Source organism: Rhinichthys klamathensis, unplaced genomic scaffold (genome assembly GCF_029890125.1).
Source record: "Rhinichthys klamathensis goyatoka isolate OS25496 unplaced genomic scaffold, OSU_Roscu_1.1 h1tg000505l_1, whole genome shotgun sequence".
NCBI classification, from domain to species: domain Eukaryota; kingdom Metazoa; phylum Chordata; class Actinopteri; order Cypriniformes; family Leuciscidae; genus Rhinichthys; species Rhinichthys klamathensis.
In genome coordinates, this window is record NW_026606986.1 from 133,964 (window position 1) to 150,466 (window position 16,503).

At 37.3% G+C, this 16,503-nt stretch overlaps 1 protein-coding gene and 1 non-coding gene across 13 annotated transcripts in view; both read right to left on the reverse strand.

Moving 5' to 3' along the window:
• Positions 1–16,503, reverse strand: part of ldb1a (LIM domain binding 1a) — a 22,697-nt gene continuing 6,194 nt past the window's right edge. For 3 of the 12 annotated variants that reach the window (XM_056238011.1, XM_056238012.1, XM_056238013.1), the window contains 10 exons: positions 8,072–8,174; positions 7,840–7,884; positions 7,484–7,559; positions 7,181–7,286; positions 6,854–7,026; positions 6,406–6,528; positions 3,435–3,518; positions 3,215–3,338; positions 2,841–2,989; positions 1–2,296 (listed from right to left, as the gene is read on the reverse strand). In XM_056238011.1, coding sequence (XP_056093986.1) covers positions 2,066–2,296; positions 2,841–2,989; positions 3,215–3,338; positions 3,435–3,518; positions 6,406–6,528; positions 6,854–7,026; positions 7,181–7,286; positions 7,484–7,559; positions 7,840–7,884; positions 8,072–8,174 — 1,214 coding nt within the window. In that variant the 3' untranslated portion in view covers positions 1–2,065. Of the gene's footprint in view, positions 2,297–2,840; positions 2,990–3,214; positions 3,339–3,434; positions 3,519–6,405; positions 6,529–6,853; positions 7,027–7,180; positions 7,287–7,483; positions 7,560–7,839; positions 7,885–8,071; positions 8,175–9,741; positions 10,108–16,503 lie in introns of those variants that run through there. The other 9 variants (XM_056238010.1, XM_056238017.1, XM_056238008.1 and 6 more) reach the window with 9 other exon arrangements.
• Positions 6,591–6,724, reverse strand: LOC130072806 (small nucleolar RNA SNORA13). The gene has a single exon (XR_008804174.1). It is a non-coding gene; the product is annotated as a small nucleolar RNA SNORA13 (small nucleolar RNA).

Genomic DNA, 16,503 nt, shown 5'->3' on the forward strand with positions numbered 1-16,503 from the left:
TAGCTGTGAAAATGTGTTTTATTGGTACCACACATCAATTGTCAATGGGAGACACTAGGCAAAAATATATTTGTAAAACAACCACAAACAAATGGTCTCTGAAAACTCAGGAAAGTGCACACATGTGTTATAGCCGACTTCAGAAATGAACCAAAACACTGGGTTATAGTGACAAAATTGTGAAAAATGAATTTAAGATCTGTATGCCGTAGATTGGTTACATGTAGCTATAGTTTAGTCTCAGAGCATTTTTATAGGTCAATGGAAGCCTTACAATGGAGTGCCCTCTGGTGTTTTAAAAAAACAATACACTGTAACCTCAAAGGGGCTGCATGGAATTAATGGTCTGGATTCTTTTTAAATTATCCAAGGTTTAATAAGAACTCTTATGGATTCATTCAAGAACTTATATATCATCTTAGGTTAATGAAATAACATAAAAAGTGAAATAATGTACAAAGGCAACATCACATACACAGCAACATGTTTCGTCTCGATATATAATGCAATGGCAAAGACTTTAAAAAAATAAATACATTGTACATTGACTTAAAAACTATAATCTACCTTTATAGGTGAAAGGTAGTTGTACCTTTAATGCATCTTGAAACGATTTGAAATGAGAGGTTCAGCTTTACTTTTGACATATGAATGGGTCAAGGGCACAGACAGGGGTCCTAAAGAAGAGTAAATAGAATCACACTTATACAGAACTTGGCTACAATTTTAAATATACAAATCACAAATACACAGACAAAATGATGAAAAAACTAAATCTTAATATAAATGTGTAAATTAAAGGATTTTGCTTCTTGGTCTGTAGCATCAGGGAGAGAAAAATAAACAATGGCTGGTATACTAAAATTAAGTTTTTAGCAATTGCTGTGAATGACTGGGTTTACACAAAGGCATTGAGCTTGGTCTGTTCTTTTCAATAGGCTAAAAATCTCCAAGAAACAAAATGTTCATAGCTACGGCCTCAGGACAAAATGTGCCACCAGCCGTTGGACTAACCGTGTAGGATTTAGATCCTGCAAACAATGAGACTGTTACAGCTGCAATAGCTATTGTCTGACACATGCAGTTCCCAGACGTACATGCTATGATCATGTAATCTCATTTTCAATGACGATTGAAACAGAAGAAACAGAAATACAGATAGGTGTAAAGCTTAGAGCAAAGTAGCATCTACTTACAATAATATTGATAACAGTAACAATACAAAATTTGTTATTTTACATTTGAGATTGACAGCGTTTTCCAGTTAAAGATTATCAATTTTTTTGTTTTAATAAGAACAAATTCATCAATCGTTTTATTAAGAAAAATAGATCCAAAATACAGTGACAAGAGTGCAAAGGATATTTAGAGTTTTTGTTTGCTTGCTTATTTTTTCTCTTTAGAAATCGTTATAAAAAATCAAAAAAGAACAAGAAACCAAACAGAATGCAAACAATTAAAAAAAAAAAATCAAACACTTCTTTGAGTCTGGCATAACGGTCAGGCAAGCTCTCAGTGACCATTTTGGGTTTGACCAAACTCAAGAACCTCGATGCTTTACACTTTATTTAGATTTACTTTAAGGACTTTACGTAGTGGTTCTCAACTCCGGTCCTCAAGCTCCGGAACTGTACAGGTTTTTGTTCCAACCAGGTCCTACAAAACAAATAATTGAGTTTTTAAAAATGGAGTGTTGGGTTTGAATCTGAGGTGCACACAATGGTAATATCACTAAACGGTTAGATAAAAAGTAATCCTTTCCTGTCAAGTGAGCACAACAGAAACGGCCATGCGTGTCAAAGCACAGCACGCACAGAGAGACCCGAGGTTGGAACAATAACCCACAGCCTGATCGCTAAGCCTGATCGAGACACAGAAACGGATGGTGTTGGAAAACGACTCTCAAAGAAAAAAAAGAACCAACAAAACGGCATGTCTGATGGCGGCGGAGGATGAGGAGGGCCAATTTCACGAGTGACCAATTGAGGAATCGTCAACGCAGAAGACTAGGACCGGGTCGTGTCCTCGAGCGGCTTCTCGAGCCTTTCGCTAGCCCCTAATACTTCTACTGTGATGACTGTGAGGTGGGGTTGTCATTTTTGCTCTCCTGGCTGGAGGGAGCTTTGCTGTTCCAGGGGCTGTTGGTGCCCAGGGCGGGGGAACTGTTGAAACTGTCCTCGTCGTCGATGCCATTGGCCGCATCAAACTGTGTATTCTCCAGCCGCGTGATGAGCCGCTCATCCTCGTCCCCGAACTCCCCTCCCATCAGAGTGGGCTCTCCCACCACCATCACATCCTGCAGGGGACAGGAAGGGGCGCAAACATTATCCCCGCAACCCGGGGGTGCTCCGTAGGGGGACGCGGTGGCTTTCTACACCACATAGCAACTGCAGAAGGCACTGAGGAACTAGACCTCCACTATCCTGCCCACTACAAGCCCAAATCAGCACGGTGCACCAGCCACAGGAACTTAAATCAGCAGTGCTGTATGTGAAAAAGGCTACGTTCACCATGCTGAACAATAAATAGCTCTGCCATGGTGGGCATCCCAGATCCTTGAGTGCTGCACGGGTTTCATTCCACCTCGGGTCTCTAGTGTTGGCTGCGTCTCTGGAGCTCAAAACACCCAACAGACTGATAAAAATCACCAAAAAAAAAACCCACAGACCTGCGGCCCTAAAGGACCAGGGACTGCCCAGCATTGGATCATGTCCACTTGTCTCTCTATGTTGGGTCTGTCTTCCTAGTATTATGCATAACTTGAATACAAGCATTGGACCACCCTCCTCCCGCTACCAATCTCACACAGCTCAAAATGGACATCAAAATGAGATGCTTACAGGTACCTGGCTGGAGAGCGCAAAACTGCTGGCTGGACTTTTCTTTTTACTGTTGCTGTTGTTGTTGTTGCCTCCTCCGGTACTCATCGTGCTGCCGCCGGACATTTTTCGTTTCCTTCGCTTGTTGGGGGCTTGTCTCGCAGGCTCGGCTGGAGAAAGAGCAGAGGACAATATTTGAAACTCGCACGGGATGCCGCTGGATGCAGTTATTTTAGTATCATTGAGATACTATTAGTTTTTCATATACATGTTAGTTTTAGTTTTTCATAAAAATATATTTTTTTCAAGTAACAAATGTCTTTTTATGGTTTTAGTTTACTTTCAAAACCCCAGCTGTTTGTTTGTCTTTCAGATGAAAGTTGCTCGATTCGCACCTGGTGGGGCCACCATCCTCTGCCATTTCTGAAACAGACAGGTTTTGAGACAGTCTCGTGGGCTGAGACTGTAGGTCTTGTGTCTGGACATCAGCTCTTGCATGGGCTCCAGGATTACACAAAGCTGTGGAAGAGGAAAAATCTGTTAGATGGCAAAGGAGAAGTGAAGCCACTGTAGCTGGAGATGGTTTTTAATTCACATCTACCGTTCTGCACTTACTCGGAGGTAGTTCAGCGTAGAGTTAGATAAACCACATCTTGTGATGTTTTTTGATAGCTGGTCAAGCATTTGAGGGTCTTGTGCCTGTTGTGGAAAAAGTTTAGTAAATCAACATAAATAGTAGAGTAGTGTAGGTTTTTGCTTATGCTTTCCCAAAGACAAGCACAAATCTTGATTAAAAAAACATCTATTGAAACCTTTTTAAACAAAACATGACATATTAAGAAAAAAGAAAGACATTCTAGTGTTGAAATGCTGCATAATATGGGAGACATTCAATTTTTTCTTAAAATGTCTAAAAATTACAAAGTAAATAAATAAATGCCAAATCTACAGCTAAAATCATTACAACTTATAGGGGGGAAAATGGTCTGAATTATATGTCATTCTTTCACAGGAACTAGACTCTCGTATGGCCGTTACCGGTAGCCAGTAGGGGTGACCCCGAATAGTCGAAGATTCGATGCTTCGATAGGAGGAGCCTGATTCGACTACCAATCTCATGGTCGAATCTTCGCAGATGTGTTATTAAACGAGGATTATGCCATTTTGGCTATATGAGTGTGCTCAATGTCTGATTTCACATAGAACTACTGGTTTTCTGTCAATACGTTAATATACAGCCTATTATGATAATGCTGTCAATAAAAATGTGCAAAGAAAGAAGCTTTTAATAAATATTTTTTAACGTGCGTGCAGCGTGAATAAATCCAAACACCCCGGGCCGTGACAGATTTAAGTTTCACTTTCGATCCGTGACCGACAGAGGAGCGTCTTGTCGGCAGGGATTTAAATCTTTAAAAATGTCTGGGATAAGAAAATCTAAAGATGCACACCATCAGAAAGGATATTCTCCAAGGCTGGATTAAGCATCAAACCATGATCGCACTTCTGCCGGCCAACCTTAACAGGTTGGTTTTCCTCGGGACGTTCTAAAACGCTTAACGTGAAAAAAAGCTTTTAAAACGCTTAAATGGCACTTTAACGTGCTTAATGTATGTACACAGTAGGCTACACACCTTAAGAAACAATTCCATGTGCAGATAAGCAGATGAACCCAGAATATGAACGCAACGCGTTTCTCCTATTGAAAGTCACGTAAAGCTTTTTCTTTAACGCGTTTCTATGGGAGGAAAATGCTTAACGTAATAAAACGCGTTGCGTTCATATTCTGGGCTCATCTGCTTTTCTGTAGGCTATATAGTAGGCTATGCTTTATTAATAAGGTGTGTACAGAATTGAATTTGATCTTTTAATATAACAGTTTTAGGACAAAGCCGTTAAGCGTTTTTCACGTTAAGCGTTTTAGAATGTATTTTATCCGTGCACACAATTTGAAAAGACTCAAACGGACACAGGCCGAGTGAAAGACTGGATTTTGTTTTCTCGATCAGGTATGGGTAGGGTACAAGTGATTTCAAAACATTTCAGCCGGTTCTAATTTGATTTTTGGATACTGTGAACATGTTGAGCTAAAAAGACTGCCGCTCCAGTTTAGCGTTTATTGTTGTTTCTGCAGTTAAAAAGACAAAGTTGACAATCCTGGCCATACTTTCGTTATTTTAATAATTTCTTTATTTTTATTTTATTAATTGATCACTCAGGGTGATCTAATTTAACTATTTGTGACTTGTGTTTTGAATATTTGTTCCCCTGCACTTTAGGCATTTTGCACACATTTGTTCTGCTTCTTGTGACTTGATTCTGACTTATTTCGTTTTGTATTTTTATTTATTATAAATGTAGGCCTATATTGTGTTCTTAATTGTTGATTATTTTTCAGTGCATCGATGTTGCGCTGTAGGCCTACTTAGAACATGCTCGTACAGGCAATTCAGCCGATTTAATTTGATTTGCATGTGAAATGCAAATCCTATCTGCAGTGTGGCCTTTCTGCAGTTATTTATGTTATTTCTTAGTTTTATTGATCCAAAATGTTTTTATACATTTTCTTCTATATCTTTATGTGATGTTCTGTACATCGCGGCTTTAAAATGTTAAAGCCCCGCCCCCTCCCCAACACCACACACATGATTCGACTATTAGTCGACTATAGGCAGGACTTGACGAATCTGATTCGACTATGAAAATCCTTAGTCGGGGACACCCCTAGTAGCCAGTAATTATAGTTTATGAAGTTATAAATATGGATATATTTCTTTAAAAAAAAAACACATTCACTTCAGAAGGCCTTTATTTACCCCCTGGAGCCGTATGGATTACTTTTATGATAGATGGATGCGTTTTTGAATTGAAGGTACCATTCACTCCCATTATAAATCTTGGAAGAGACAAGATATTTTTTTTAAATAACTACGATTGAGTTTGGCTGAAAGAAGAAAGTTAAATACACTTAGGATGGCTTGAGGCTAAGTAAATTATGGGATCATTTTTATTTTCGGGTGAACTAACCCTTTAATGGCAGATATTACTTAACAGTAATATTGTGAAATATTATAAGAATTTAAAATTTCTAATTTCTATTTTAATATAATTTTTTTTAATTATTATTATTATTATTCCTGTGATGGCAAAGCAGAATTTTCAGCATCATTACTCCAGTTTCACATGATTCTTCAGCGATCAATCTAATATGCTGATTTGGTGCACAATAAACATTTCTTCTTATTATTATCAATGCTTTAAACAGTTGTGCTGCTTAATATTTTTATAGAAACCATGATACGTTTGTTGCAGGATTCTTTGATGAATTGAAAGTTTAAAAGTTTATTAGAAACATAAATCTATTTTAACATTATAAATGGCTTTACTGTCAATCCTTGCTGTATAAAAGTATTAATAATTTTTTTTAAATCATACTGACCCAAAACTTTTTAACAGTAGTGTAAATACTTATTGAAAGAGGGGTTGAGGACAAAAGTATTGTTCTAATAATCTCAATATATTGCAGACTTGCAAGTACTGTAATGATGTGAATAGAAAACAGCATGAATAATTATCCAAAACTCACATGCATTGCCAGGATGCTTCTTGGCACAACCTCTCTGTGCTGTCTGATGCTGAAGTGCCATGTCTTTATACGCATCATGTCATCGAACATAAACTCCAGGTACAGTCTTCCCTCCACACACACCTGAGGAGATGAAAGGACTTGTGTACTTTGAATTGCAATGGTGGCCTACAATGATCCAATGGTTATGTTCTTATAGTAGAGCTTATTTAATGGAAATACATTTATTTCCAATTAAGATCACAACAAGAGTTAATGTAAGCCTTTTCTGACACCGCATTCATTTTGAAAAGAAATGAATGGGCAACACATAAAGGCTATTTTTAGGATTTATTTCTGACAATAAACTTTACAAGAAGTGCATTGTGTAATGGTGGTCATACCAAAGGATATGCTTAGTTAGCGTTAGTTTTAAAACTTTGGCCATAAACTCAGAAAACGATTATACCTGTGTGAACATGGGTTTGCCATTCTGTGTAACCATGGTGCACTGATCGCAGTCCAGGGACACAAAGTTATTGTGGAACGACTCCTTGGGATGTTTTAGCACATAGAAAAGTTCAGTGGCCCCTCCCTCAAAAATACTCCTGAAGTACCGAGGGATCAATGTCCTACCAATAGCTGAAAACAGGAACATTTTTGGATTCAGTTACTGGGGAAAAAACAGACTATGAATGGGTTTCCTTATGTTTACATCTCTATTTGATCATTAAAGTCAAATACAAATACAAACAAATTAAAATCACTTAAGTGACTTCATAAAACAGAATATTACTATATCTTTTGGGTCCATCTTCCAGACAGAAAGTGATAGTCAGCATTGCATCATCTTCGAAAAACTCTGTAGTGAACGCATCCCACCACAAATTGTCACAATCCTGCTGAGAAAGCACAAAAAACCCCACACAACTCAACTATAATCTTAATATGTAAAAAAAAAAAAAAAAAGGTTTAAATGGGCAAACCAAGCAACATCTACATGTTTCAACTAACTACTGTTTCCTTTCCTGAAATAAGAATTTCAGTTGCCCCCTATTTAAATGTGTACCATGAATGTTGACAAAGTGGTTTCTCTTACCTCTGTCCAATTCTGTAGTCTTTTGTTGAGCTCAAATATTCTGTAGTCTGTTTGATTTCCATACGGTGTGTGCCTCCTGTAACATGGCATGCATTATTATTATGGAGAAAAAAAATTCTAATAAATGCTTTACTCTGTTCAAAATCACAATTTCTACAAAAATATTAAGCAGCACAACTGTTTTCAACATTGAACATAAAAAATGTTTCTTGAGCAGCAAATCAGCATATTAGAATTATTTCTGTATCATGTGACACTGAAGACTGGATTAATGGCTGCTGAAAGTCAGCCTGCTGTCTGTCTCTTGAAAATATACTGCCATGAACAGCGATATTAACTGCCAAATAAGAGCTTACCCTATTCCAGGTTCCATGTAAGAGGGGGGATACATCGGTGTCGGACTGAAATATAAGGAGCATTATTCAGACTTTAATAATACATTAATTTCATTTGAAATGTATAATCAGTTTACTTGGGATAGATGTTAGCTAGATGTCCACTTTTTACTATAAACTAGAAAAATGGCCGATTACTAGACACGCATGTAGTTTTCACCATGTAAAACAACAATCACAACATGAGTCTCACCCCACATCTCTATCCAGCATTGCACCTGGGTGAAATGGAGGGAAGGCACTGCCGTTGGGAGGCTCCTTTGGGGAGTACAGCTTGAATGACTTGGACGAACAGCCTATAGAAGTAAACACAAAGACAATGAGAGAGAGAACAGTCCATTCAAACATAAAAGACTGTACATTTTTATATTTATAAATATATATAAATACAAGACAACCCTGAGTTATTCTTGTTCACTGACTAGCAGTGCAGTTAACATGCATGTTGATCTGTGACTGAAGGAAATTACATCTTTAAATATTTCATTATTTCGCTAAAATAATAAATATGATGAATATTTTCCTTTTGAAAGACTTCCATGATAATTCCCCCACACCCTGATAAGCAAACACCATGTGATCACATGACATTGTGATTATTTCCCTGTAGCTTACGCACAGCCCATCCCCCATCTCGATTGAAGGATTCAGTTAAGTCCTGCTATGTAATTCATGACAGCAAGTTAAAAGCAGAAACCCCAAAACAAGCCGCACAAGGATTAATCTAATACAATGCACAATTCAATTAGCAATTATTAAATGCAAAATCTGTGCAGTTTCTTGCCTATTTTATTCACAATATATAATTGCCACACAATGAAATTAAACTGGAATGCAATTACTAGGTCAGGGTGACCTCATCACACTTTTTGACTAATACATTTCTATTACTATTTTGGTCGCTCGTGATTTCTAAATAAGTAATTATTAAAAACATTTTATGGATATTTTAGCAGCCAATTAAATATTTCAAACTTAGCACAACAAGAAACATTAAATATTCAATATAGAGCGTGGCCTGGAAATGGCAAATTTACATATCCCTGATATTTCCAGGTTTTGCATCAGTTAACTGGAAAAAGACGCACGGTCACACACAGATCTGCCATCTTTCTAGTCTGATACATCATACACCAACCTGTCAATATTGTGGCTCCGTGAGTTTTAGTAATCAGCATAATTTGAATAAACTAAGATAAACTATTCACTCTATGCCAGCTAGCCTCTTTTGGAAACATCAGAGGTGCTTTTTATACTGCATTTGAAAAATGTAATAATTAGTATAAATCTTTCATGTCATTGACAATTACGTTAACTTACACACATACACTCGCACTGCATTTACCAGAATTAACGTTTTATAATGCCATCTACAAACAAAGTAATAATGAGTAAATTTGAATCCTAAACATCATTTAAAGCAATTGAGGACTCCTGGTGTTGCACATGATTAAATACTGCATTTTTTTTATATTCACACAGATTAATAGTAACCACTTAATTCTCCTCTGTTGTTGGTGAACATTTGTGCTAAGCTAGTAATAAGGTGGAACGTTAGCCATACTACTCAAAACATTACACACTAAAGTGCATTGAACTACGATTAAAAGATGCTGCTGTTATTTCAAACATTTATCACTGGTGTATCTGTAGCAACTTATTCCAAGCAAGTCTCGGTATTTGTCTAACGTTACTACAACGACAAACTTGGTAGCCTAGCTTAGCCAGGCCGAGCACAGGCGAGGCCCTGCACAGGTTAGCCGATTATCCGAACAGCGTAAACTACATCACCATGGCGACGCAATTCAAAGCATTTATTTCCGCGCTTACAAGCTTTAAAACTAAACGTTGCTATGAATTTACGTTGCACTGAAGCTCAAGCACACCTGCAGGAATCCAAGCAGGAATTCGACGCTCTCTCTCCCCGGTACTCGCTGATTATAATCCCGGTCTGTCGGTCGCTGTTTTTAAAGCGAGGTGAGCTGAAACATCAGCCCCTTCAAACCATCGTGGTGTGTAAAAAAAACAGGTACAAAATGCAGTTGCAGCGCTGGTAGTTGTAGACTGTGTTAAACAAGAACCAGACTCACGGGATAACGAGGAAAAGTGCCCGTGCAACCCTTTGTTCTTGATCATGAACAATGGTAAAGGCCCTTCTTTCTCTCCGTGCAACCCCCCTCAACACTCCCTGCTCTGGTGGAGCATCAACCCCTCGCAATCCCATCCCATCAAACCTACCCCTCCCCCAAACACAAGCTACTGCCTGTATTCACTACAGTAGGCTACACGTCGAAAGCCTACTGTAAATGTGGTCAAAAGACAAACAAGACCATAGACTAAAACTCTAGTTGGCTAAACTTTTAAAATTCGTAACGGGACTTGAATGAGAGCAGAGAGGATGTTGTTTACACCACCTACGCATCTTCTGAAGACCCTGCCAAAAATAATTAGTTTATCTCGCTTAAATTAATTGGCAACTTGATATAAAAAAAAAAAAGACTTAAAAAACACCTGAATATTTATAATTGTTATATTTAGGCTATATTTTTAAATTGGCTGTCTTAATTTCATGAATATTTTCATAATTGAAGTCACTTGGCCGTTTCAACAACATGCAAAGCTGTGAACTTGTCAATAAAACCTATTGCCAGAATATTTAAGTTTTAACTGATTTGCTACTGTGGTGGAATTTTTTAAATAAATAAAATAACAACATGCAAAGCTGTGAACCTGTCAATAAAACCTAGAATTGCCAGCATATTTAAGGTTGACCTGATTTGCTACTGTGTTTTTTAATACATAAAATAGTAAACTGTATTTTAAACTAATCATAATTCTAACATCTAACCTTACTTCTCCTACAGGTCTACCATTCTTGAACAAAATGTAGGCCTACTCTGAAGATTGTTGGTGTGTCGAAGCCACAGGGTCGAAACCAGTGGAAATTTTGAGATGCTGGTAAGACAATATCCAAAATATTAGTCTCGTGACATATTGAGTAATCAAATGAACTTCTAACCTCTTCCATTTTTTTCAATGATTTGAGATCTAAATTTGCTCTGCCAATAACAGAGGGCGAAGTGGGGGCTTGTTTTACACAGATTAAACCAATCATATTGAAGGGAGGTGTCCACGATTAATAAATCACGTTTATTTTACATGTTTAGAATTAATAGAGGTTTAAGATGTTGTTTTTTGTTGTGTTTTCTTTAAAGGCACCATTATGTGATTAGTCAGATCTAAGACCTTTGGACACCATTGACTTCCAAAGTATTTTTCTTCCATATGGAAGTCAATGGGGTCCATCAACTGTTTGGTTACTCATATTCATTAAAAAAAAAATTGTGTTCAGCAGAAGAAGAAAAAATCATACAGGTTTGGAACAACTTGAGGGTGAGTAAATGATTACAGAATATTAATTTATGGGTGAACTATCCCTTTAAATCTGGGCTGGTAACTGGCTGAAAGGGTGCTGGCTCAGTCCTACTCGTAAAGATCCAGTTACAACTCTTATAAAAAAATAATTCAAAATTAATGGCAGGAGTTTTATGGTAATAAACTCTGCAACAAGGGATCTCCAGGAACAGCAGGACCTCTGCTGCAAAGAGACTACCCCTGTAATGTGGCACTATGGCAATTTCACGAAAACCAATGCTGTCAAGTGTTCAAAGGCAATAAATAAAAATGCAAATTCTATCATGCTGAACTCTTTCCTTGTGATATCATTGCTTTAATACTAATTTCAAGGTCAGCATGTATATGTTTTGTTATCAAGAAGAGAAACATTTTTAAAATGTCTTTGCATTACACACTAAATCAATCACATAAGGTCTTTTTTTTTGTCCTGTTAATTCTGAAAAGTATGTCACTATAGGATCAAAATGCCAGTTTAAATAAAATTAAATAAACACCTGGTCAAAGTTTAATCACCCTGATGTTATTTCAAATTTTCTTCTGCTTGGAACACAAAATAATATATCTTTGAAGAATGTTGACTTTCGTTGTATGGACAAAAAAAACCTGAAACTTCTCTACTAAATATCTTATTTTATGTTCCAAAAATAAAAGAAAGTCATACAATTTTGGAACAACATGATGGTGAGTAGATAATGATGAGTGAGTAGACATTTTTGGTTTAACTGTCTCTTTGGCTGTGGGTCAAATCAGCATAACGAATTCATAATGAATTGAGGTGGGTCACATGTGGCACGTGTGATGGTTCAGACCTTTTTTTTAACAGTCTGGTTCAGAGTGACCCATCCACTTCCTCAGACAGAACAACATCGCTCCCTAGTGTCACGAACTTGCATAAACTCTATATCTAACTAATTCACAGGACTGCAGCACAAATTTAGCAAGGAAGATATGAGCCATTATCACAATAACACACAAGTGTTAAGGGAACCAATGCTTATATACATTAGCGTGTGTTATTTGTATGACATAGCCTACCTCAACATTGGTGTATTTTAAAAGTCTGAAGACTTATGGATCTAATAAGCAGCTTGGTTATTCAGACAGGAAAACGATAATAGCTAAACTTCCACTGGGGGCTCTTGGTGAATTCATTTATGAAGCTTTATGAACGTCCTTCATGTGCAGCAGTGAAGCTGTTCTCATTTTCATGGTTTGAATGAAGGATTGCCTCTGTGGAGAAAACTCCATCCTTCACCGCCATGGCTGACAAAATCTCTCTCCCTGATGAGGCCTCTGCTTCCCTCTCAGTGCTCCAGGGGCTCTTTGTTATGCCACTGCCTCATCTCTCCCAAACACAAGCACAGGGAGAGCCATGTGCCTCACGCTCACCCAGGCTGCTCACAGCTACACGGCTGGCAGAGCGCGATAATGCTCTGGCGACAGACGACATATGTGAGGGCCATACTAACTACTGTGGGGGACTGACTGCAGTACAAATCATATCTAATGTCTGTCCTCTACTCAGAGGAATGTGCAGGGGAAAAAATCTCACGATCTGCTGACTCTCACAAAAGAGAGTCAACACATTTGAATTTTTAATGAAATCTGTGAAATCAATTCCTAAATCCCGATTAAGCATTTATATTACCGCATGTGTGAATATTTTGTTTGGGGTTCCCCAACATTTTAGGGAATTTCAAAAGTATGATTGGAAATTAATATAATCTTAAAAAGTCTTGAACATTTTAAAGTGTTTCTATAGTCAATTGAAATATTTTATATTCTGAAGTGTTGCACGTTTTTGTGAGATCTCACACTGAATTGTTATCCAGTCATTACAAACAGGAATAATCATGGAAAAGTCATGGTAAAGAAAATCACTGGTAAAAAAATTAAACCCTCATACTGTACAAGTTGATATTTTGCCCAAAAACATTTTTTGTTATTAAAAACATTTTAGTACAAAATTACAGGAGGATTTTTTTTTATTTGAGTATCAAGTTTTATTAGTTAGCCTATACATAATTTTATTATAAGTTATATTCATTATTAAATATATTGTCATTAATCATAAAGCAGCTTTTCTTAAAATGTTCTTTCAAGAGACTTCTATAAAAAACTTTAAAAAAAATCTTACCAACCCCAAACTTTTGAACAAAATAGGTTTGGTAAGATTATTATTATTATTGAAAAAGGCTTTATTTAATCAATAATACAATTAAAACTGTAATATTGTGAAATATTATTACAATTTAAAATAACTTTTTTCTATTTTTAAATGTAATTTAGTCCTGTGATGGCAAAGTTGAATTTTCAGCATCATTACTCCAGTCTTATGTGTCACATGATTCTTCATTTCTGATTATCAATGTTGAAATAAGCTTTGCTGCTTAATATTTGTGTAAACTGTGATACATTTTTTCAGTATTATTTGATGAATGGAAAGTTCAAAAGAACAGCATTTATTTGATATAGTAATCTTTTGTAAAATTATAAGTGTCTTTACTCTTTACTCTCATTTTTGATTAATTGAATGCATCCTTGCTGAATAACAGTATTACTTTCTTTTAAAACAAAACAATAACATCTTTCTGACCCCAAACATGACTCGCCTTGACTGAAGCAATGAAAGCCTGCCTCGGTTTCTACAGATGATGATGCTCTGACCCAGCAGGGATCAAACTGCCTCTTCAGATTCCTTTCTTTTCATCACAAACCACTCATTACCACCTTAAAGTCTTACAGGCATTTGATTGCCAGAGACATATGCAACGCTAAGTGAACCCACTGCTGGATTAAATTGACTGTTTTTTTTTTGTTGCAAGCATCTCTTTAAGCTGTTAAATCACTTAGAAACATGCGTTACACTGCTGTGAGAGGAAATACGATGAAGGCTCTGAAATACCCACGCTTAACAAATATACAGTGAATGAATATTCTGCCTTCTGCTGCACTGCAGTGGTTTCTGGTTAAAGATGTGGGCAAAGCACTTAACCTTAGGTCACTCCATGGCGACTGAACATGCAATAAATATACTCAGCAAGTCACTTTGGATATGAAAGTGTCTGATAAATGACTAATAAGTAACTGTGGTGTTTGTTGACTTTGTTGGCAAAGACTATATGCCATCAAACATAAGTGTCAGACCTCAAAAAGCAGCAGGAGAAATACTTGATGAGAATGCAGAGAAAAATCAATGAGCAGTAAAACACACTAAGGAAAACACATTTGCTGTCATTGGAAATAAATCTGTTCAGGCACTTTAGGTGTTCCCTATATAAAACACACACTTCAGGTATAGAGAGAGTGTGAGGGGTCTGTTGTGTTCAGACCGGTTCAGACTCAGTGTGTTTCCCTTGGCAACAGCAGCCTCAGGGATGGGTCATGGGAGTTTATTGAGGTCTCAGGAACAAAATTTTTACATTTTTAGTTCTATTTCAATGACTTTTACTGCAAACAAATTACACCAATAGGTGGCGACAAGTGACTGTCTGTAATGAATCACAATTCAATCAAGAACAAAACTATGGTGAATTCGGATGCCTAATCACATAATTAATAATTCTACTCTTACTATTTCTATCATATTTTCATATGGAAAACATACTTAACGAGTAGTATGGGAGTACTTTTCGAATTCAGCCCACGTGTTTTTATGAGTGATTCATTGATTCATTCACTCAACCGATTCGCTTCAGGAAGGAAACGCCACTGCGTGTTGCTGCTGCTGGCTACGTTTGAAACTATGGTATTTTCAATGGCGGCGAAAAAAACAGACAAACCAACTGTGTTGTCCTTGAAATGTAGCCTAAGTTACTCAATATTAACTCCTTGTTCATTGAACTAGTAGCCTACATAATAGCAATATCACATTTCAGTACGGTTGTGATTAGCTGCGACCGAATTTAAATACTGCGACCCATTTATAATTATAGGTGAGTATAAGATATTATTTTCATATTTAATAACTGACTGTTTTTACGGAGAAACAACAAAATGAGCCTACAAACTATTCTTGAAAGTGTCACGTGTGATTTTAGAAATAAAGCTGTCAATAGAATCAAATTATTGTGAATTCTTTAGACAGCATAATGCAACATTAATGATGTCAAATTCTGCGAATGTGGTAAAAAATGAGACAGCGTAAAACATGTCCAAAAATACCTTACGTTAATATGCTGACTTTGACTGCCCTAAAATTAAAATAATTTCAAAATCTGTAAATGGTAAAAAAGATAAATACATTTTCTTTCAAATGTTCTGCAGAATCCCCAGCACCCTTTTGCGGACCTTGGTCCCCCAGAAGGACTCCAGTTTGAAAAAATCCTGGAAAAGTAACAGCACAGCTCTCATCATAAAGCCACATGATTTAAGGTATCATTCATTTCCACAGCACAAACAGTGACTCACATGCCAAAGTTTAATAATAATAGAGGTACCATAAGCAATAGCAAAAGTAATGCTTATCCTACCAAGCATCACTAATAAATCTTCATTCAGTCTGTAAAATCATGTGTCATTTTGTTCAGACAACGATTGATTCTTACAGTGGTGGATTTGTGCAGCTGGCAAATGCCAGTTCTCATCTAATATTTCCTCACCATCATTGACACGTGACATAACGAGTTCTAACATCCCCGTCTAATGCTGACAAGTTGAGGGGAGCTGATTTTCTGCACAGGAAGCCATTTTGTTCTAGCACTGTGTAATGAGACTGATCTGTGAGCCACGGGCTGGAGAGGGGGAGATGTTGCACACGCGCACACAAATGCACGCTAAACGCACCATGCACAGGCATTACCAGTCCAGCAGGGAGATGGTAAACCAGCCCAGCTTCTCTTAACTTGACAGGCACACCCTAACCCTTTTGCCGTTGTGCAACTTGAAACAGGCTCGCTTTGTTACTGTTTTAGCTTCGCTTAAAGTAATTTCCTTCTAATCAAGGGGCCATGTGACTTTTTTGCATGAGGTAACAGGACACATGCTGATATCGAGTACTTGTAGGTGAGAGGTAGAGAGTCGAGTGGCAGAGAGCAGCTGGATGGAGCTTATTAGCTCACATTTAAAAGCGTCGGTATGGGTTGTTATCTAGCTCAAACAAAGCTATAAAAGAGGCCATTAAAAGCGTGCAATCCGTGCTCAGCAATATATCCGCAAATCCAGACGGGAGGATCACGGCAGCCCACTGTACGTGCAGCCCACACGAGC